General features: G+C 42.6%; 1 protein-coding gene across 4 annotated transcripts in view; it reads right to left on the bottom strand.

The window, feature by feature from the left end:
- LOC117582598 (cGMP-dependent protein kinase, isozyme 2 forms cD5/T2) overlaps positions 1-21,121 on the bottom strand; it is a 30,508-nt gene extending 9,387 nt beyond the window's left edge. Inside the window, exons 1-5 of one of the 4 annotated variants that reach the window (XM_034270460.1) lie at positions 20,913-21,121; positions 19,291-19,645; positions 9,191-9,409; positions 7,660-9,157; positions 2,434-2,600 (exon numbers count right to left, since the gene is read on the bottom strand). In XM_034270460.1, the coding sequence (XP_034126351.1) occupies positions 2,434-2,600; positions 7,660-9,157; positions 9,191-9,344 (1,819 nt within the window). In that variant the 5' untranslated portion in view covers positions 9,345-9,409; positions 19,291-19,645; positions 20,913-21,121. Of the gene's footprint in view, positions 1-149; positions 369-2,433; positions 2,601-7,659; positions 9,410-14,815; positions 15,040-19,290; positions 19,646-20,912 lie in introns of those variants that run through there. The other 3 variants (XM_034270457.1, XM_034270458.1, XM_034270461.1) reach the window with 3 other exon arrangements.
- Positions 21,122-22,770: the final 1,649 nt, after the last annotated feature.

Genomic DNA, 22,770 nt, shown 5'->3' with positions numbered 1-22,770 from the left:
CTCTCGGGCTCACACATGGAATGGAGATTATTGTTTATTTTAAAAATGTTTATGTAATTGTTGGAAATAGCACAAAAGCATCTCGAGAATTACTATACCGCGCACTCCACACATTCGCTTATAATTATGTGTATTATTATGTCTTTTACTTTGCTTTAAGGCTCGCTCGCTAGCTCGCCCTCTCCCTATCGCACTCTTGTGGATTATTTTTGTTGTTGTTGTTGTAATACTCAACGCGCGACGAAGCGTGTATGCAAAAAAAATGCAGCTGCCGAGCCGGAGCACTAAACACGAACACGAAGTACAGAAATGCAGTTGCAGCCGAGCGCGCATGCGCTCTCACGTTGTTTTCGCTTTATGCTGCCCCGAACGAATGACGCACACTCGTCGGCGGTGTTGTGATTCCAACTGTTAAACGAGGGAGCTCCGACAGCCACAGATGGGGAGAGAGACAGAGAGAGAGAGATAATACAGCAGCCCCAATGGAGCACAGCTGGCGTCAAGATATATTCAATAGAGGTTACCGCAATGACAAAAAACAGACACAAAATGCCATGAATCTGAATCAGAGAGATCGTGATCGGCACGCTGCCTTACCTTTTATGTTATTTTACCTGCTACTTTGTTTTGTTTGTGGGTGAGAGCCAACGAGAGAGCGCACAAAAACACATACACACACGCACAGGTACAACGCTGAGCAAAAACAAGTGTGTGGAATGGAATCGAAGGTGGTAGGGTACAGCCCGAACTGGTTGGCTATGATCGACACACAAAATGCGCTGCGCAATGCTTTATCTTCTGTCAAACGTGTCACACTTTTTTAATAAAATTGTCCACAAGTCCAGTGACCTTTTAGTTAATGATTAGCACAAACGTTTGCCTGCGGAGGTTGTCTAATCACAGACCAGCACACACTCCATTAAAATTGTTTCGTTTTCTAATCAGCATTTGGTTTAAATTTAAATTAAAAATCAAAACATCATGGCCGAGTATAGACTTCTGTTTGGACTATTTTAATCATACAGACATTCAGCATTCCCGATTCCCAACGCTATCTCCTACGTAGGCGTTCCACTTCCTGCTGCAGGGCATCTGCACTGTCCACAAGGCTGAATCTCTTGCGAATCTTTTCCCATCTGCTGCAGGCTGATGTTTGGGATGTTTTTTTTTCGGTCATGTGTAATGAGATCGACACTCTCCATGGCTGTGTCACTCTCTACAGCCTATGCCTCTCTCTTTTCCACTCACTATGATATGGCTAGACAGATGCCGTGACATCTGTTCCCCCAATGTTCCCCCATTCGAGTAGCGGGTTACAGGCACAGCCGGCATCCAAGTGCGGACATCGATGCTCAGGTTAAGGAAGCGCAAAATCTCTGCAGATTGTTGCATGATTATGAGGAAGCATCCGTCTTCCTCTTCTGCTTCTGCATCTGCAACTCCATCTTCATTTTTGCAAGATGAAATGCCTGTATACATATGCGATTTTTCTGTAGATTATAATTATTTGTGCATGTTTTGAGTACTCCCCTCACTGGCTGTTGCAATTAAAATGCAAATGTTAGTACGGTACGTAAATTAAGTCTTCAACTAAAATAACACGAAATGTGCTCGTAAATCTAGAAACCCCCCCATAGCAAAAGCTAAGCCAAAGACCCATTCCAAATGCCGCTTGACGTGCAAATATTTAAAACAACAATTAGCTACGACTCCAGTGTTGGAGCACACCCAGAAATACACTCGCACTCTGAACACACAGACGCAGAAACGTGCAAAAAGAAAAACAAAAACTATTAAACTAGCAAAAGAAGCAAAGAAAAAATGAAAGGAAAGGCATCGTAAGGCATTGTTCAAGAGTCACAGACTGACATTTTGCTGAACTTCTCTCCACTTGCGGCGTGGGTGTGTGGGTGTGCCACAGCCCCAAACCAGAATTGGGCCTGCCTGGGCAACACACGTGTGCAGAGGAGCTGAGCCGACTGCTTATCTGCCACAACGAGTTGCACGATCTTGGTTGGGTATGCAAAAGCGGAATTTACGAATATTGGAAGTATCAAGGGGAATAGTTTTGTGGAATATTTAGAGCAATTTTCTTTACTTAGAACTAAATTCTCTTGCTTGCCGAAAGTTGCCCCACTATTGCTGAAATATTCTGAAAAAAAAGGGAAAAGACAGAGACTGAGACAGAAAGAGAGAAAGAGAAAGAAGGCAACTGGAACTGCAGTAACAGAAACTCTTTGCCTGCTTTTGGGACTCACGTAATATTTCATGTAATTTTACACGCTGCATACTTTTCAGCATCAAAGTAATATACACCCAAGTATAATTCATGTAGATATATGTGTAAAATACACCAACCTCACAGACTCCATTTCCCGTTCTTTCCTTAATTTCCCCATCACAAACTTAATTATTTATAGTTCTTTTACTCACCTTCCATAACGTACACAATGCTGCCGACATCTCCCTCCTTTATAATCAAATTCTTGGCTGGATACTTGACGGGATACATGCAGTCGACAATTTCACGTATCTGCGACAGGTCCAGATTCTTCATGAAATCATTATCCAAAATGGCAGACTTGATAAGTTCACGGGAGCTGCAATCGAAAAAGATATAAAGAACAGATATAAACTCAATTAGTTATGATTATTAAAAATGGCACAAAACTGTCACTGAAATGAGCTGCACGAGCAAAAGTCCAATTAATTTTCAGGCCGACACATATAAATCGTTTTATCTGCCAGTTTTGTGCCAGCAGCATGCCAGCTTACAAGCCATGCAACAAGTTGCCGCCGTTGTACCACCAAAAAATTGCAACGATGCGATGGAAATTGGCATGCGCGCAATCGACCGATATGAAATTAATACAAATTTGAAAATTTTATACTTCGGTTAGAGTCAAGAGAGTAGGGAGGGAGTCGGGGGATACCGCATATAGATTCATGGACTCATGGCCCATGCCATGTTGCCAATGCCTGTAAATGTCAAATGACTTTATCTGTCAGCACAGCAGACAACTTGCAGGCCCAGGACAGGCAACAGAAAAGTGTAATATGTACACTGAAAAGCTAGGAACACTGTTCCAGTATTTAATTGAAGTAATTAGAATAAAAGTTCAGTATTTTGCCAGCAATTCCTTCTTAATTAACCCAAAAGATACCCTCAAAATATTGTAGCTGGATGGATCCATCACCACTCAAAGTTCACTGCACAAAACACCATGTTGCCACACGTTGCAAGCGGCTGGCTGGTCAGTGCCTCCCGAGAGTTAATGATGAAGGCGTTGCACAGCCTGTCGTCGAGCTGGGGTTGGGGCCAATTTGTAAGCTTCGTTTTTGGCAACGACTCGATTTGGGGAGTTCCACGGCGACAGTTTTGGGGCAGGAGAAACCGCTACAGTGTGCCCCAAAATGTGATGATGAGTTCCCCATGCCAAAATGCAGTGGGGAGTGAGGTGTGTAGGGGCGTTACAGCACGCCATGCTGCACAGCAAAACGACACCTGTGGCGCCTGTTTGGCGAGTATTCAAAGATTGTATCTTTTTTTGGGTTACAATTAAAATTTAATAAAATATCATAAAATATATAAAAAATATCGTGGACCGTGTCTAAATCGATAGGCAAGTCACGAGCGGCGGTGCGGCGGTGCGGCGGCGTCTGGGAAGCGACTACAAGCGGAGTTTCTTGTTGCACAAAATAGAGAAATATCCATGGAAAAAGTATTAGATTTCCACGAACTAGAAAAAACCCACCGAAACGGGTTTCGTTACCCCCAAAAACAGAAGAAGGAAGAGTGGCAGGTAGTGGGTCGTGCTGCTGCTGCTGCTGCTGCTGTGCCTCTGTGCTGTGCCCCCATGGGGCACTTTATATGCGTAAATTATCATTGGCTTTCCTTGTGCGGCAGCACCACGCGGCACCACAATTACCAACAGCTTCGTGTGGTGCGGAGTACGAGCCTAAACAATTAATAGCTTCAATTAGACCTAGGAGCCGGATCGGCGTTCCAGTTACAGTTCCAGTGCTGCTGCCTTCCATTGTCGGAAGCTATAACCATTTATTTATGGCTATATTTGTGCGTAAATTTGATTTGTGAAATGTGTGCCAAGGCACGCACCCTCTCGCCCAGAGGCTGCACCTCAGAAATGAGACAACAGAATGGAGCTAAAGACCCAAGAGATCTGTTGCGGGTGCGTTCAATCTTTTAGCGACAACCGAATTAAAACTGCAAATACTTGACGGCTAAAGGCAGTTGACAATAAAATGAAGTGGCGTCTCGCCATGGGAATTGAGTAAATGGAAATTCAGACACGGGCACTCTCGTATGTCGTATCCAACCAGAGATCAGGCTGTTGCAGTGACTCTGTCTCCGACTGGTTCTGGGTGGGGCATGGGGGCCACCTATTCGCTTAATCTATTCGCAATGTGTGAGGTGTTTGCGGGTCCAAGATTGCAGGCAATCAAGGCTTGTAAGCCATGTATCTGGGAGGAGACTGCTACTATCGAGCGGGAGACTTATAGACAGACGACAACTTGCCAGCAATCAAAAGCAAAAATGGTTGACAAATTGTTTCAAGTAAAAAGTTGATAGCTGAAAGTGATCTTTTTTGAGAGTGTTTATTATGGGATGATTAATGAATTAAGAGCACTTTCCAATGGGCCAGGAGATCTGCCTGGAATCTGAGTTACAAGAAGCTCAATTCAAAGACTTCATTGCCTTCCAGTTTACCTCCACCCGTTCTGATATAATCGCACACAAAATCAATATTTTCACTGCTGTTCCAAGAACAGGCGTCAGATCTTACACTGCCAGATGAAGATGCAACAATTTAAGCCACTAATCGGGGAGTGTTGTGTGTTAAATGGGGCTATTAGTGCCTTTCTGTGTGAATTAATAAGGTACTAATTGGATGGCAAATGTGTCTGGCAAATAACAATCACACCTTTGGCTGGCAGAAGAAGAATTTTATAGACGCTTTTTGAGGCTGTTTTCTAATCATTAAAAATCGCTGTTGAATCTCCCAACAACCAACTTTTATGACTCTACAAACTCCCATGTTTGGCCATCTTTCATCTTGTAAGTTGTGGCTTTGGTGCCACATGTATATGGAGGCATGTAGCAAGTTCTCTGTCGACCCCCCGCCATTTGCGACTCCAGCTCCGATTCAAATGCAATTTTCATGCAATTTTGTGGCATTATTTATTAGATGGCCCCGTTGAAAGCGACACACACACACACACACACACTGTGGCGACTGTGCCACCAAAATGCAAAGTCTCTGGGCCTGCGGCGCCTGTGATTTATGCCACGCAAGTGTCAAAAAATGTCCTGTTGCATGCGTCGCGCCGCCATCGGCATAGATTTTGGTCAGAGATAGAGTGGCCGGCCACACCACACCACTCCCCCACCAATGGAACACCATTCCGGGGGAAACCATTAAACAAAAAAAAAAAGACTTGGAATTGCAATTTCATGGATTTGCGGGTCGATTTTTTGTGCGATTGTGTCAACAGTTTTGGCCATAAAAATGGCAGATTTAAACAAATTTGCGGCATTACTGAGAGTCAGATCTGGAGGGGGATTATGGCAGAGAGAAGAGCGAGGGGGGGCAGCCACCTACAAGCGCGTGTCGCCCATCCCCAGGAAGCAATTTCCTAGCACTAGAAAAGAATAAATATTTACATTGTTTTTTATGTTTTGGCAAGAAAGAAAAAAAACAAATAGAGGAAATCTCTTGCGAAAAGGAGAATAAAAGCAACGACTTCCAGGCAGAACAAAGAGTGAGAATGAGCGACCTGAGGACAGACACTGACCGAAAAGTGTGAAAAGGCAGCAGAGTCGAAAGCCCACGCATTTTCACAGTTTTAATTTGATATATCGGGTATTTTTTTTTCCATTTCTTGGTATATATCGAGCAGCGGCAGATTGCAGGCGGCAGTCAGCGGATTTGGAAGGAAATTCATGCAAGAAGAACGTGTCTAAAAAAAAGAAATTCGCCCTAGAGATAACCCAAAAAGATGCGCAAATTGCGGGAGATAGAAGACTAGAAAATATCCTACAATTTAGATTATTTGGCGGAGAAGAAGTAAAGGAACGTTGAGGGATACTAAATTCCAGAAATTTCTAAAAGCTATTCAAAAAGTAAGCAGTAATTTGACGTAATTGAAATTGCTGAACAAGTTGCGATTTTTGTCTCATGATAGGGTAATAATTCACTGCACTCTCCCTTAAAGTGTCAAATACGACCACTTATTGTTACCAAGAGCCAATTTGTCATACAAAAAGACACACGAACATGGCTTTATCTTTACTAAATGCATGATTTAGGGCCCAAGTAAAACCCTTTCTTCTGCCTTCTTGTATAAGTAAACACTCGTTCGACATACCCCTGAACTTCCACTGACACAAAGGGTACCCCAACGATGAACATGACGCAATGTGGCGCGTGATCTGGTTGCCAATTGGCATCGTCGCTCTCTATGGACCCACAATTCATTTGCATTCACATTCACATTCGAGTACATATATATTCATGCCGTTATTCATAAAGAATATTCGTGGATATATGTCCGTACGTATACTGTGGTTCAAGACGATGGCGCAAGATGACACTGCCCAAGGCCACAGCGATTTTTGGGCTTGGGGAAATTCTGTGGGGAAATCTCTGGGGAAAACTCAATTTAAATAAACGCATTTTGTGGCACAGGCGACAAGCGATAGCCGACAGGCGACAGGCGACAGGGCGCTGCTCCCAATATTTGATCAAGATCATCGCCATGATGACGCCCATCGGGCATGGCGATCATTATCGTATCGCCACATCCGTATATAATATTTATAAATACATATACTAAATTATAAATACTATAAATAATGTAGGGCTATGGCTAATCTATGTGGCGAGCGATTACAGGTTCCACTGATTTCAGAGCCCCAAAGCGAATGAATAACAAGTGAATCAGGGAGCGAGCAATATGTACAGTAGAAATCTATTCGAAATTTAAAGGGAAAAGGAGACAAATGGAAGGAAGAAAATTGAGCAATAAATCTCTTTAATTGATGCGTCAACAAATCTGGGTTAGCGTCTTCAGAATTGATGGATTGCAGCACTATAAATACATGTACCATTGATTGGAATATGTTATGGAACAAAATATTGATCAAAAGGTTGTGTCTTCCATACCAAATCAATCTAGGAACATCAAGCACAATCAATCTGTGGCATTAATGTGTGAATATCAATGACATTTCAATGGAATTGCATTCAATTATCCATTGGAACACAGTTTACAACAGTTTATTATTGGAACTAATTTGCGGGACTCTGTGAGAAACGGAACAGATACTGGAACATGAAGGGAAACCCTCTTTGTTCCTAGTTTTGTTTTTAGGCATTTTGCTCAAGAGATTTATTCGATGCCAACGATCAATTTGAATACGGAATGATGCAATTTAATACATGATTTCGTTTACAAAATTTGTACAAAGAATAGCTATAATCTCTTGAGGGAAAGATTACAGAAAGGAGCAGTGAACTCTCAGGTTTTGTTCATCAAAGTGCAGACCATTACAATGTCTAGACTAAAATACATTTTGTTAATTAATTTCCGGCAATTAGAGCATTGAAGAAAAGGAGGTCAAAAAGGAGTCCCACTTACCGCTCATTCTTGTCGTATTTGCGAAATGTGACATGCTCCAGCAGCACCGAAGATTCACTCTGTGGCTCTGCGGATATGCCCTGGGCACGCTGTCGCTGGAAGGTTTGTCCCGATTTGCGGGTGGCACCTGTGGCCGTGCTGGGGCCACTGCCACCGCCCGAGGAGCCGCCCGCACCGGCGGCACTGCTGCGACTGAAGGGGAAGACGCTCTGGAATTTGTCCAGATGGGATTTAAGTTCCGCTATTTCGTTGTCCTTGAACTGAAGGGCACGCTGCATTTCCTGGATCTTGAGATCCTTGGCCTGGATGATCTGTATGAAGCGCTCCTCCTGCGGCGTAGCCGCCACATAGGCGGCCGTGTTGCTCATCATCAACGTGGGCTCGCCCATGCCCACCGGCGAGGGTGTGGCCGAGCCGGGACTGGGGGCGCCACAACCTCCGGATATCCGCAGTCCCTGCATCTGTTGTTGCACCTGCGCCAAGGCCAGCGATGAGGGATGAGGCAGTGGCAGTGGCAGTGGCAGTGGCTGTGTGGGCGAGTTGCAGGCAGCAACGTTGGCGGCTCCGGGTATGGCCACCGGTTGACTCGTTACCGGATTCCCACTCGGACTCGGCTGGTGGTAGAGCACGGGATTGCCTGTGTTCGCGTAGAGTCCCTGTGTTTGGGCCTGGAGCTGCTGCAACTGCTGGTAGCGCTGCTGCAGCTGCAGCTCCTGTTGGTGCAACAGACTCCTCGGGTCCGTGTGCAGCTGCTGTGCCCCCGACGGCGGTGTGCCGTAGATCAGCGTGTGGGTGAGGACATCGGAGTGCGGCGGTGGCGCTTGTATCAGCCGTAGACCCGATGCCGTCTGCTCGAGGCCCAATAGTCCAAGGTTATTACCAGCCGAGGGCAATGTCACGATTCCGCCGACGCCGACGCCGCCGCCCAGCAGATTATTATTATTATTATTATTGTTGTTGTTGTTGTTTGTCGCGCCGTAAGTGTTGCTGTTCGCGCTATTGGCCGCGTTCTGGACGATGCTCACCAGACCCAAGTCGGTTTGGAACTGATAGTTGGCGTTCGGCTCCTGCTGCATGCTGGCTGCTTTACGGATCTTCGGATCTTCGGCGGAATCGGAATCTGCTGATAGTATCTTCGTGCTCGAATGGTGCTTCGGCTTCCTACGATCTTCGGCACTGCTATGACGGCGATAGCGACGCTGCTGCTGCTGCTGCTGCTGCTGCTGCTCTAGATGTGTCTGTATCTCTGCCTGTAGCTGTTGTATCTGTAGCTCTGTCTGGCGTATCTCTGTCTGCAGGGAAGGTGTCTGGGATGGCTTGGGAGATTGTGGAATCTCCCCTTTATCGGTGTGTTCCTCCACTTTTTGTGTTGCTGTGTCCGGTGGTTTATCCCTGTAGTCCCTATGGATTATCGCTGGTTTTAGTTTCTGGTATTCCGCATAAAAGAGATCCCCTGCAATGGGCTGCTGTTTCTGTTTCTGTTTCTGTGGTGCTGCTGTACAAGGAGCTGTGACTGTGGAAGGTGAAGCTGCTGCTGCTGCATCTGTGGTGCTTTGTGGGCTATGGCTTTCGGCGGTGCTGCTGCTATTGCTGGTGCACTGTGGTTCATTTGTGCTGTGGCTGCGATTATTGTTTGTGGCTGGCCGCTTGGTGGCGAAGCACAGCCTATCAAAGCAGAAACGCATCCTCCAGGCGGCTTGCAGAAACAACAGCCGCCACGGAAATGATGCTCAATGAAGCTAGGGAAGCCCTGAAAATAGAAGATTATAAATAAAGAATTGGTTGAAGATCAGTTCAAAGGATAAATATCACATATAATGGTATAAAATAATACAAAACATAAATAAAATGTAAATAATTAAACGGAATTCTTCTAGCGCACAATCGGCTCAGAAATCTAATCTAAAATTAATCTCTATAATCCATAAATAATCTCTAATCCATTGCTGACTAAACTGATTTAACAATCAAAGCATCAATGCCTTCAAATAGCTAAAAAAAAAAAGCCAACAGAGCTAAGAAATTCTTCATAAGCGACCCACTTTCTCATTGACACTTCTTCAACAATAATTTCACACAGAATTTTGATATCAGACACACACATTTGCTTATCATTTATGTGAGACAGTTTTTTGGGGGCTGTCGGAACACGCCCTTAGACCATGCAGATAACACTTCCGAAGCGTATTTTGTATCTTATTCCAAATATCAAATGTGTAGATAAAGCGGCACAACGCTTGTTGGTTCATTGGCTTATGCTTTTGTGTTCAGACACGTTTCAAGACACAGGCAATAATTCAAATGGAAAGGCCAAGTAAAGTAGCCAAAAATAAACCCGTCTAAAAACTAAACATGGTCTGGGGTACATTGTAAACAAAAACTACTTATAGAAAAAGAACAACAACAAGGAAAACACACCTATAAACAAGTGTGGCAGGTCTTCGGGAGAGCAAGCAGAATCATTAATGAGTGGGCGGTTCATGAGTGGATGGGATCCAAAGAGCGATAGGATGTACAAGTTTGAAGATTCATCTTCAAAATTCAAGTTCAATTTTGAAGGTGAAGATCAGAGTCTGAGGAGTGCCCCAAGCACGAAGAAGACATCCACTGAGGAAGATGCGTAGAAGATCTCAAGTGAGCATCGAATAAACGATCGTCTAATGGAAAAGTACAGTAAACGATCCCTCAAATGAGCACCAAAAATAAGCGAAAATGAAAGCTAAACCTAATTTGTTTATTTCGAAATTGGAACTAAATTCGTGGATACAAATCGAACAAATAAAAGCTTAATGAAGATCGTCAAGATGCAATAAAAAAAAAACACTGCCGAATGAAGACCACATTCTGGCACAGTTTAAGCATAAAGATCCGTTTCAGAAACCTGTCCAAGATCATATTCAGCATTCACCTTGTGGCTTAGGGCTCAACGATGCGTGTCAGCGGATCTTCTCTCGAGAGAACTTTGCAAAACGATCGTTTTAGACGCACATTAGCATTGTTTAATGATTGCACAGGGGATTAATGTGCGATTCGTATGCGCCCGGGCACTCCATAAACAATGGCGGGAATATCGACATTGAGTGCTACAAAAAATACAAGATACGAGAGTTACGAGCCCCACAAAATGCGGGCAATTATCGATGGGTAATTACCCGCAAAATGTTTTCTAAATGCAATTCCACACACCGATCCAAAATAGTGACAGTTTTCACTCCAGTGAGAAAAACAAATTGAAACAATTGATGGAAGAAGAGCTTCAAAGCCCGAACAGAGAGACGCTTCGGCTTTTATTTATAGATACAATTGACGGGTGGCCCCCCCACTTTAAATGTATCTGTATCTTTGTGTATGTCTGTCAATGAATTTGCTGGCAGCCGCCTCTCTCTCTCTGCTGCTGCCACTTAAGCGCAATTACGATTGCAATTTGTTTCCATCTCGTGGCCATAAATAAAAAAGGAAACCAAACGAAAGACAGCACCAGTCGACTCTCGTAATATTTTAAATGATTTTATATTTTTATTGTAATTTAAATGATTCTGATGGCAACTCTGGTGGCAAGCAGGTTCCTTCCTTCGATCGTTTTTGCTCTCTCTCCTCTTTTAATTAGTATTATGAAAACATTTATAAACGACTACATTTTGCGTTGAATGTCAACTCGGTTTTTGGCCCGCTTCAGCAGTGAGGGTATTAACATCGAATCGATCGTGAGTTCATTCATGCCACTGATAACACAGTCAAAACTCATGCCGGAGAATCGTATATATAAATAGATTTTATATTATATCTGTAGCTTTGACCATTTAGGGAAGTTCTCTGTGCTGCGGCGTGACTTCTCGTAGAAATCCCTGATCTGTGAGCAGCAGCGCACGAAGGCGTTTAAGATTGAAAGATACGCGCAATTAGTGTGTCATTATGATCAGCGATAGGATGGATGCAACAGGTTTAGATACACTCTGTAGATACAATCTCAAGGCAGTTGTTTTACAAGCTTGGAATAGTATTCCCGGATTCCCTGATTCCCTGGTATTCCAAGACAACAACTTTTCTGTGTGCTCAATAAGGCTTCCTTTTATAGCCATAATTTTAGCCATTAAATTGCATCAAATCCTATGTAAAATTAATTTCCAAACATCTTTGACATCCATCCATCCATCAAAATCAATTCCCAAAAGCAAATATTTAAATCTGTGCGGCAAACAATTTCTTTCGCTTTTCAGCAAATTGTCATCATCATCATCATCATTCCCAACGTCATTTTGCTAATCAAAACTGACATTCACGATCATTTCGGAGGAGCCAAAGCCCACATGGCAAGTGTCCCAGCTGTCAGGCCGAGAGTCTCAGAGGAGACAAACAACATAATGGGGCAGGCATGGGGCATGGGGCATGGGGGCATGCCAAAAATGCCATACGCATTCGAATCATTTAAAACATAATTAAGCATTTATTCAGCGACTGAACATCTTTTCCGCTCCACACACACACACAGTGGAAAATTGAGACATCAATTGGAGAGGAGAGGAGACAGAGAGAGAGAGAGAGAGAGAGTGATGTCAGCCATATTGGGGCACACAGATAGAGATGCTCAAAAGTTGCTTCCTTGTGCTCGAAATCGAAACAAGAATTGTCTACGCTACACTCCACTGCCACAAAATAAACACAAATTGATTGTCTCGGGATCTGGAATTTCATGCCACTTTCCGTTCGATTCCGTGCAGTTATTTCTGTTTGTGTTTTTCAACATTTCTGTGTCGTGTGTTTTGTAATCAATAAAATTGTAATACAAATTCGACGTTGAATCTCGTGCCTCTGCTCGTAAATTCTTATGGAATTGCAAGCGTTGACAACACCGCGACGAAACCCCGTCGTGACCCGAGCAACACAAACCGGTGACCCCCGCACGCAAATGGGCAAATAATTTACGCAAAATCTGTGTACTTCAAGTCGAGGCCCAAGATCATCGCTCATTAGTATTTTGTTACTGTGTAATGGAACGATACCCTGTAGAGGCAGGAGTGGAAGGGTGAATGGGTGGGAGTCGAAGGAATAGAATAAAGCAATGGAATGGGATATTCAGTGTGTCCCGGCTCTCTGTCTTCATGTACAGCCCTTAAACAGGATCAAATCGAATGATCAATGAAAGAAAGAGCTATTCCCTCTGCTAAAATATCTATATCTATAGTAGTGGGCATTCCTAGTTCGAATACCAACAAAAATATAAGAGCTATTCTTTACTTTATATCTTTTATATCTGTGTAATTTATTGCCATAGTTTTTGGGTTCAGTTTTCTGCTTTAGTTTGTAGTTTTATTTATCGTTTATTTTTGGGTTTTTACAAATGTTCATTAGTCCCGGCGACACGTCCGTTGATCGATCGATCGCTATGCCTGCGACTGCCTCGTCCCCTGGCTTCTGGCCTCAGGCAATTGATCGCCTGATAACACGAAAAAGACATTCAGATACGCGACAGAAAACAGTCATTCGATCGTTTGGCAGGTTGATTTTTGCTGGTCTCTTAGCTGGTTTAGTTGCAGGCATTAAGTGTGCTCATTCTGCGCGTATTCGTACTTCTATCTATGGGATACCCATGGAGACATTCGATACCCGACGCCGACGCCAGTTTCTATGGCGAAAATTGGACGAATGCTCACAGCAATTTGGTATGAAACGCACGTTCGATCAATTAAAACCTTTGCACAGCAGGAACCAAACGGATCGGGACTGCTTTTTGGTTTACTTTAACTTGAATTTAAAGCGATTTTTCAGAGGTTGGTGGAAGGGTTAAGGCAGCAGGTGAATGGGAGTGCCTTGAATGCATAAGAAGAGGGTCTTTCACGGACATAAAATGGTACAAAAAGCTACAGGAATTCTTTAACAGCTAACAGTGCGGACTTCAGGGGCTTTTCCATTAAAAATGGAACAAAATCTTTGGTTAACATTATTATTCATGGTCTAACTTATTATGCCCCAACAATTCTATATGTTCCAAAACAACAAAAAATCGGTGATATGTTCGTAGAATGAATGTCAGAGCCCGGCCGGCTCTGCGATCCTTACAGCATTCTCCACGCTTATTTAGAGATCCATCAAGCGGCTGACATTTCAACATGACAATTATTACACCATTAACACCATTAAACACTCTTAACCAAGAAACCTTCTGAGAAAGCCGCTCGTGACCCAAAACAAGTTCTAATCGCATAAATTTTTTACACGTCTTTTCGAGAGTCATCAAAAAGTGTTCTGATGAAAAATGTTTGAATAATGAATAAAAATTTAAGCGTAGATAAAAAGATGGGACAAATGTGAAAAGAAGAATTATATGGAGAACAGCTTTTAGAGGATTCCACAATGATTATTCGGGTAAAACATTTCTTTAAGCATTTGTTAAACAATTTTCACGCTCTTCTCATGCATTTCAACTGATTCGCCCGTATGGTCCCTGGTTTATGCAAACAAAATCAAGTTTTTAATTCATTCCTAAATAAGTTTCCTCAGAGTCAGCAGAGAATTCCCATTCAGAAGGCCTAATAACTATATTTCTATCTTGAGATCTGCATATTGATATAGAGATGCAAAGGCATTCCTCAATCAGTTAGTTTCCTACGAATTTCGACATTTCAATGCGATCCTCGATGATCATTCATGTGTTCACAGCCTTTATAGAGTTGTTAATGCATTCCTTAATGATCCTCCAAGCGATGATCATCCATCTAATGAAGCATCTCGCGTCTCGGTCTCGGTCTGTCACATTTGTAACTCTTTATAGGAAAACCCACTGGCACAACCATTCTTGGGGGCTCCAATTGGAGCAATGGTTGATGGACCCCACAGAACGCGCCACCAACCCCCTGCCAGTGCCCCTCATCATGCGTTATGACAGTTGGCGGCTACTGGGTATCCGTGAAGTATCTTGCAGCTAGACATTCGAATGCCTGGTGGCCTGTCACATGACTGTCATCTGCAGGAGCTGTCACTCTTCTCTTCGCTATGGGTTTTCCCTCACTCTTTCTTCGCCTCTGCTTTCAGGCATTAATTAAAACGTTACACACACACACACACACACAGATACACACTCACACATACGCAGACACTCGATTAAGGAAAATTGCACGCCTGGGACGGGACGCTGATGGGAAACGTAAAAGGAAATTACCTTTCGAGAGGCAGCAAAATTCTCGTAAACAATTTGCACTTTTAATGAACACCACACAAACGAGGTAGAAAAAAGCACCAGAGGATTGCACACACACACACACACACGCACACACGTACGATCGAGACGCGATTCTGTGGATACGCAACGATCTGTTGGATACGGATACGGAGTATCTTTAATTAATTGGTGAGTGAGTAGAGTCGAGTCGGGGCGTCGCTTGGGGGAAAACTCTCCGATCCGTTGTAAACCGTTTGAGCGTCGCTCGAGAAATGAATCGAGGGATTGGCGTGTGTTCCGGCGACGATCGTAAGAGGCGGCTATCGATAGTTGTTTGTGGCAGAGCAGAGAACTCAACGACGTTGACTGTGGCAGCGAGAGAGAGAGAGAGGGAGAGGGAGAGGGAGAGAGACAGCGTTGACAGCGACAGCGATTGCTCCAAACGTTGTTTGTTATCGAAGTGAACCCCAGAAGCGTTTACGTCTGCCGTTTCGGTTTCGTTCGTTTGTGTGGTTGTCGTTTAAATTAAAACTCGCAATTTGGCTAAGAAAAAAACCAGTTGAAATGCACACAAACAGAAAAGGTACACACAGATACACGCACTCTCCAACACATGTTTGATCTTTGGAAGTAAGTTACGCCTTGTGGCTGGTGGTCTCTGATTCGTGCGTTTGCCGCTGCCCAGAGATCGCTTAAATCCAAATAATAATAGTAGCTACGCAGCAGACACTGCCAGCTAAAAGTACACACACACACACACACACACTCCACAAGTGCATTTCCATTGACAATCTAATTGCTCGACAGCATGCAATGGAGTATCGAAGTAGAATGAAAAGCGTTTCGGTGCAGCAGCAAAAGCGTTAGAGAACCTTCATGCAACCAGTGGCACAAACACAACGTTCCACGTTCTTCGTGCTACGGCATGGGGTGTCCTGTCCTATGGATACCCTACTTGCATATTTATGAGATCGCAGATCGCTGCCAGATCGCTGGGGGCCAGCATTTAACTTCGTTGCTGATTTAAAGGATATGCCAGTTGACATCTTAATTGATGCTACGATCCACAGGGTTTCTTATTTGAATAAAATAATATATATCTCTATATCTTTGTATCTAAAGGAAAGCAAAAGTAACACCAACTTCGTTTACCCATAATTCCGCTGCTAATCCCATTTATTTTTCTTGTTTTTATCTCACCATTTTGTGCCTTAATTGAATTTAATGTCTCTATTTAAGACCCATGGCCTTTATTCTCATATTTCATGGCATTATTTGCTTGAATTTGGCTTTCAAGAAAAATATCACGCATACGCAGTGTCGAAAGCCTGCGGGAAATTGACACCAATTTCCACAAGAGAATTCTTTATGGTGTACGCACTCAATGGCTAATTTATTGCGGCGATCGAACTTTATAAATCAAATGTGATCCTATGCCCCGATTTCGCTACAGTCGTAGCCTGGCTCTCCCTCTCTTTATTCTCTTTTTCTATTCCCTATTCTCTCTTTCCTTTTATGTCATAATCATAAAAGCCGGTTCCCTGCAATCGATTTGCTGCCGCTTCATGGCGCTGCAGTCATGCGAAAAGCAGCGTTTAGGGGCAACTGATTTATGTATTATAAACAATATTACGACTGCAACTGGAAATATTATCAAGAAAGTGGAAGAAAAATATACAGTCAGAGAGGGGTAAGGGGAAAGGCAGACATGCGAATAGTAATTTCACGTGGGACGTGATTTTATGTAAATATCAAAATATTATTCAATTACTTCGCATGCAAATCCAATGGAAACTCTCGCAAAAGATACAGATACATTTAAATCTCTATCTTAATGGTTCGTTGCGTGCTTTGATTGCAGTCACTGCCAGAGGCTTCACTGTAGGGGGGTGACTCACAGCTTCCCCTCAAATTTTGCTGATCCCTACGCCCCTGGGGACCCATCGATAGCCGGTTGTTTTCTCTTTGTTGTATTTTAGTGTGCATTCGGCGGCGGCGGCGGCGACATTGGCGACATTTGATAAGGCGTCGTGTCTCGATTTGCGAGTGGAGTGGAGCGTACCTCGTATGGGTAATAATTATACAATATATTTAATATTTAATTGGCGCAATCGAAAGGTTATTTGGGCGGCAACAGCGCCACAGCCATACAATGGAGTGACAGAAATCGCACACACACACACGCCCCACTGTAAGTGGGTGTGGGCCAGTGGAAAATCTATAAATGCGGAAAAGATGACTAAAAGAAAGTCAAACTATGGTGAAATAACTATTTTTTGCTATTATTCTAATATTTTTTCCCAATATTTTTACATTCCATTTTCCAGCTAAAATGATATTTAATTATTTTGAAGTCTCACGCTGTTCAATGCTGCTCTTTCAACTTTCAACTGTATTAAGAAGAAATAAATGTTTTAAATTTGAATTATCCGCCAAAGAAATCAGCTGGGCAAGTTAAAACTGTCTGGCAGCACGTTTTCTTAAATAGCTTTCAAAAAGCTCTCTCTTTCTCTCTGCACAAATTATACAGCTGTTTTGCCAAGATCAAAGAGAACGGGAAGTGGGCGCTAAGAGAAGAGAGCCGAAACGGCAAAGAGTAAATATGGCATGCAACAAAGTTCTCTTAAGTTTGCGCTCTTCGAAACCCATTTTAAATATTAAGCTTTCATTAATATGCATAACTTGATTTCAGGTGTTTCATTTTACGAAGTTTATTGGCTTTCTATGTTCCTTGATTTTCCTTTTGTTAAAATTGCAAATTGGACATAAATTTGAAACTCGACCTTAAAAGGGGGCACGTCTTGGGGGCACCAATAAAAAACAGACGAGAAAGAAACGAAAGAAGAGATTCTTTCTTGGACAGGGCGAATCAGTTAGACGAAGGGGGAAATCTAAGAACTGCGCAAACTGACGATCCGACACTTTGTTTATTTATTATGCGGAATGGAAATGCCAGCGAACGCCAGTGCCAAGTGATATGAGATGAGCGATAAACAGAAACGAATTCAAATTCGAAACGTTGTTTACTACAAATTAAAATAAATACAAATAATATGGAATTCGTGAAATAGAGAATGGAACATGCAAAACCTCATGCACGGAAAGAGATTTTGAGAGATTTTTCTTTAGCTAAACTAAAATCTATTACCAAGAAAGGTACTGCCTGTCGCGGTGACCATTGATTTCCTTGTTTTGTCACACAAAGAACTTTATTCTTTGTCATTCTATTGCAAAACACTTCCTTGTGTCCCATTTCTAAATGCAGTTCCCGCCTCAAGATAAAATGGAATTACCATGAAATTCAGAACCCTGTTAACGATTTTTCCAATTGCGACTTAACATTGAAAATATACGAGTGCGATTGTATGGAAAAACATTTAGAATTTCCAAGGCAAAAAGCAATTTATTTACTCAAATAAAGTCTGTAATTTCTTTTCATTTGGGTGACAGCTGTTGTGCAACTCCCAGCCTTTCCTTAGATAAGGGATTTTTTCGCTCGCAAAGAGTACGAATGAAGGCCCCATAAATAATGTTACACTTGAAATCTGCGCAGTTGTAAGGCAGACAGACACACCACACCACACCCGACACCCCAAAACCCCACACCACTCCGAAAATCCAACGAAAACAAATTGAAACAGTCAGCGATTTTTCACTGGTTGGTTTGTTCATTTGTTTGCTAAACTTTATGACAGAAATTCTATAAATAAAATCGAAGCAAACAAAGCGAAAAACAAATCAACAACGTGCTTTGTTCGTTCTGCGGGATCAACTATGGATCGCTTCGAATGTGCCATGTAATGAAAGAGCTATAAAACCGCAAGGCATTACGTGGCACATGAAGAAATATCCCTAGATATCCTTGCGGTGTGTACCCCCTATTATAGATGATTTTTATTTGTTATACAATTTAATGTTTTTCAAATCTTTAATGATCTGGCTTCCAAAATATATTAAATACTAAATAGTCCATAATATGACTCCACCCAATATGCTCCCACCCCTTCAAATACTCAAGGGGTATTCAAGGGCTTTGGGTCTCGTCTCCTCTACTCCATTGATTATTCAGTGCAGGCAGAAGGGCAAGCACAGCGACTTAAGGGCGCTCGAACAAGCCGGGTCGTACATACAAACATACACACAGTCATGCTATGTCGTTCATATGCAAACACCGCCCCGATCTGTTGTCGATTGTGCAATCGGAAATTTGTAGGCGGCATAAATCCATAAATAAATAATGCCGCTGTTGAGCAAATACCAGGCAACGGACAATAATTGCATATTAAAGCGAGTATTAAGGGAAATATTGCGTGGTAACGACTAAGGGATACCTATGTTACATACGGCTTCACGTCAGCGATGACGTCACAGCAGAAAAAAACACATCGTATCATATTTCCCCAGCAAACACACTATTCGAGTACGATTCGTGGATATACCTTAAAAATACAGGGTAAATTTTATAGGAAGCTTACATGTTGATGAAATTCCAGAGCCAAAACAAGAAGAGCGCTCAGTATGATCTTCTTCCCGCTCTCTCCTGATCCGTTTCCTCTTTGCACGTTTTTCTTCTTCTACGCCTGCTTTTGATGGATGATTGGGGCGGCGGGCTCCCGCTCAGCCGGCTTTTGCCAGAAGAAAGTTGCGTCTGTCTGGTCTGCCTCCACTTGTTGCTCACGCTCTCATTTCGCTTTTACGCTTTGCTTTTTCTCTCCGTTAATTCCACAGGAAGCACAAAATTAAGGCGAGTGCAGGCCAGAGAGCCTCATCAATTGCTGCACTTTTGTTTTCTTGTTTCACTTTTCTCGCGTGTCTTTTCCACTTGATTTTCTATGAAATTGGGCATTAAAATGTAAATGTTATTAGACAGAGAGCGCGAATGACAGATGAGAGAGACTGACGGAGAGAGAGAGGGAAAGAGAGAGAGAGCGATCAAACAAGTGTATTAGTGGATTGTCTTGCTCGCACTCGTTGTGTTATTGTTATCACCTGAGTCAAAGGTACAGTGGACATACGTATAACGGAACTCTTTGCGACACAAACCACAAAAAATTTAATAATTTATTGGTTTTTGATATTTGATATTTGACACCTCACGTTTCACCGTACAGCAAATTCCCCTAAATAATATTGCACTGTGATCTTCACAGTCGAGGTCCAACTGTGTGACACACTCGCGCGCTCTTTTCCCGTTCTCACTCTTTCTCTGCCTGTTTTTGTTATCGTTCGAGTCAAAACTACAGTGGACATTCGACTTGTATACAACGAACTGTTTCACATCTCACGTGGCACTACAGTCTGTAACACATTTATTTGCTCATTTTTTCCACTTTTTACTCTAGAGTACAGTAAACTTCTCCAAGGGCTAGTTTCCGTCTTTCGAAGCCCAACTGTACTATTCACTCTTGTGCTCTTTTACTCGATTGTTTTCTCTGGCGCTCTGCATAGTTTGTTGCTGCTGCTGCCAGCGTAGCGTAGTTAACCAACAACAACAATCCTACAGCAACAACAGTACTGTGGCTAAAAATAGATCCGCGGCGGCGAGACAGAAACAGAAACAGAAACAGCAGCGAAGGCGCACAAATTGGAAAAAAATTGTGTGCCAAACAACAGCAACAAAAGGAAGGTGGAGAGGGGAAGGAAGACTGCCAGGCAGCAGGAGAAACAACAGCAAAAGAAGGAAATGCGACGCAAAAATGCAGTTGTTTCAGAGGGCGACTAAGAGAGTGAGAGAGATCAGACAAGTTTGGGCTAAAACCCACGTCCAAGAAGAGGATCTCTGGAGTTTTCCATTGTCAAGTGGAAAATCTCCTACAAAATGCGTCATGATGCAGCTGTGTCAGAAGGGGGGAACGAATGTTTAATTCAATGCAAGCCAAAGCTCTTTAACTTATTAATTTTCCACTAAAACGTTTACTAAAATGTCAAACGTATGAGAGCGTGCGCTGCGCTCCCTCTCTCTTTCTCACTCTGCCCGTCTAACTATAAAACTGCATTCACATGATTTTACTGCATTTTTCTATGAACTTTGTTCCGTCATTAGGGTTTTTGCATTTGTTTAAATTAACATTTTTATACTTCTTTCGCTAGGCTTTACATTTTACGGTAAATAGTTGCACATATGGAATAGCACTAAGAATCGAGCACACATGCTCTCGCTCACTCTGCGAGAGTTGGAGCCTAGATAGATCGTACGACTAGCCTAGCTAGCGCGTAGAACAAAAACAACGCACAGCAACTAGAAGAGAGCACAGACACGCACACACACCCACGCTCACACCGTTTTTCGGTGGGACAGAAGCGAACGCGACCAAAAGAAAAAGCACAATGAGAACGCGGCGCACTGGGCAAAGTCGTTGGAGCCGTTGGAGCCCGCAAAACATCAGAAAAACAGAGAGTGGAGAGTATAGAGAGTGGAGCAAACAGAGCTGATTGAGAGAGGGAGAGCAATAGCAGCAGGTAGCAAAGGTTGATTTAGACATGGTGAGGCTTTTACTCAAAATGCTCGTATGATGTGTGGTTAAATTAAACAAAGCATGTAAAATGAGAGCGTTGCTGGGCATGCCTCACCTTGCCTTTAACGAAACTGGTAGAATTTTGATTCTTGCAAATCAGGTGGAACAAATCGATTGTATCAATCATGGCGTGGTTTTTGGATGTTCGTTTACTGCTGGCAGCTACTGTATATCCGCGGCTTACCTTGAAAGTCGGTCAAGAGCAGGTCGCATTCGGTTATACTAAATCATTCTCCAATCAATATTAATCCTAAAACCTCTATTATCGGATTATTTCCACTTCTATGAAGGATTTAGTTTTAGGTGGAAAACTTTGTTTTAATCATTATTAAACGTACTTTGTTAGCAGATGGAGTTAATTTGTATAAAAAATGATTATTGTTTATACATACATATTATTATTGTTTTTACTGAAATGTTTCGTTAATCGGAGGAAGGGTGTCCATGGACCGTATTTTCTTTGTGCATAAAAATGTGGTTGCGAAAATTAAATGTTCCGTCCTAAACAATCTTAAATGTGGAATATACATTTAAATTGTTAATGAAATTTGAATTTTCATGCCGTGCTGGATCGTGTTAATAAACATGCCCATCTCAAAGCGGAGTGTTCAAAATCGATAGATTCAGATTGAAACACATTTTCCCAGTGGCGCCCCCGGGCGTTTCGGTTGTATTTTTACATTTTTCGGTGGCGCCATCTCTTGTGAATCAAATTTTAAAACAGAGGGCGCCAGACAAGGTGTTTTTGCGGCGCCATCTGCAAGCCTATTTGGCGAATTCAGCCAACGACCATTTTATCGACAAAAATGGGGGCGGAGCTAGAGAGAAAAAGTACCAAAACAGGGAAATTTTGGAACCGATTTTTCCGCATTAATAGTATTTAAATAAAATAGATTTGACAGTAAAATATGTATAAGAAACTATAAATTTTCTTATCAAATATATGGGACAAATTGATCGGGTTTTGCTGAAAAATTTCCCAAAGGAAAAAGCCAAAGGAATCTCTCTCATCATCATTTCCCTCAAGAAGGCGTTTCAAGAAATAGGCTCCCATTACCCCCACCCACTATCCACGTGAAGAGAGAGAGAGAGAACGTTAAAAAGAGACAAATATATAGAACAAGAGTGTGAGGGAAGGGGGGGCAGGAAAAGTTGATTAGATGGATTTCGTTTGGTTTTTGTGTTTTTAATCACACACCAATTTCATTTATTAAATCTTCGCATCAGCATTTCATTTTTCGTATTTTCTCTGGCTCTTTTTCCATCTCCCTCACAAACTCTCTCTCTCTCTCTCTGGCACTATGCTTTCCTCCAGCCATTCGCTTGTGTGTTACGGTCTTGTGTGCCTTTTGCTCTTCCGACGGCATATTTGATTTGTCTTTGTTGTTGTTACGTGTACATAATCCACCTCTTGGGATAGGGTTTTTGGCTTTGATCAGA

Source organism: Drosophila guanche, unplaced genomic scaffold (genome assembly GCF_900245975.1).
Source record: "Drosophila guanche unplaced genomic scaffold, DGUA_6, whole genome shotgun sequence".
In the NCBI taxonomy this organism is placed as follows: Eukaryota; Metazoa; Arthropoda; class Insecta; order Diptera; family Drosophilidae; genus Drosophila; species Drosophila guanche.
Note: the sequence above shows the minus strand (reverse complement) of the source record. Positions and strands in the feature narration are given on the sequence as shown.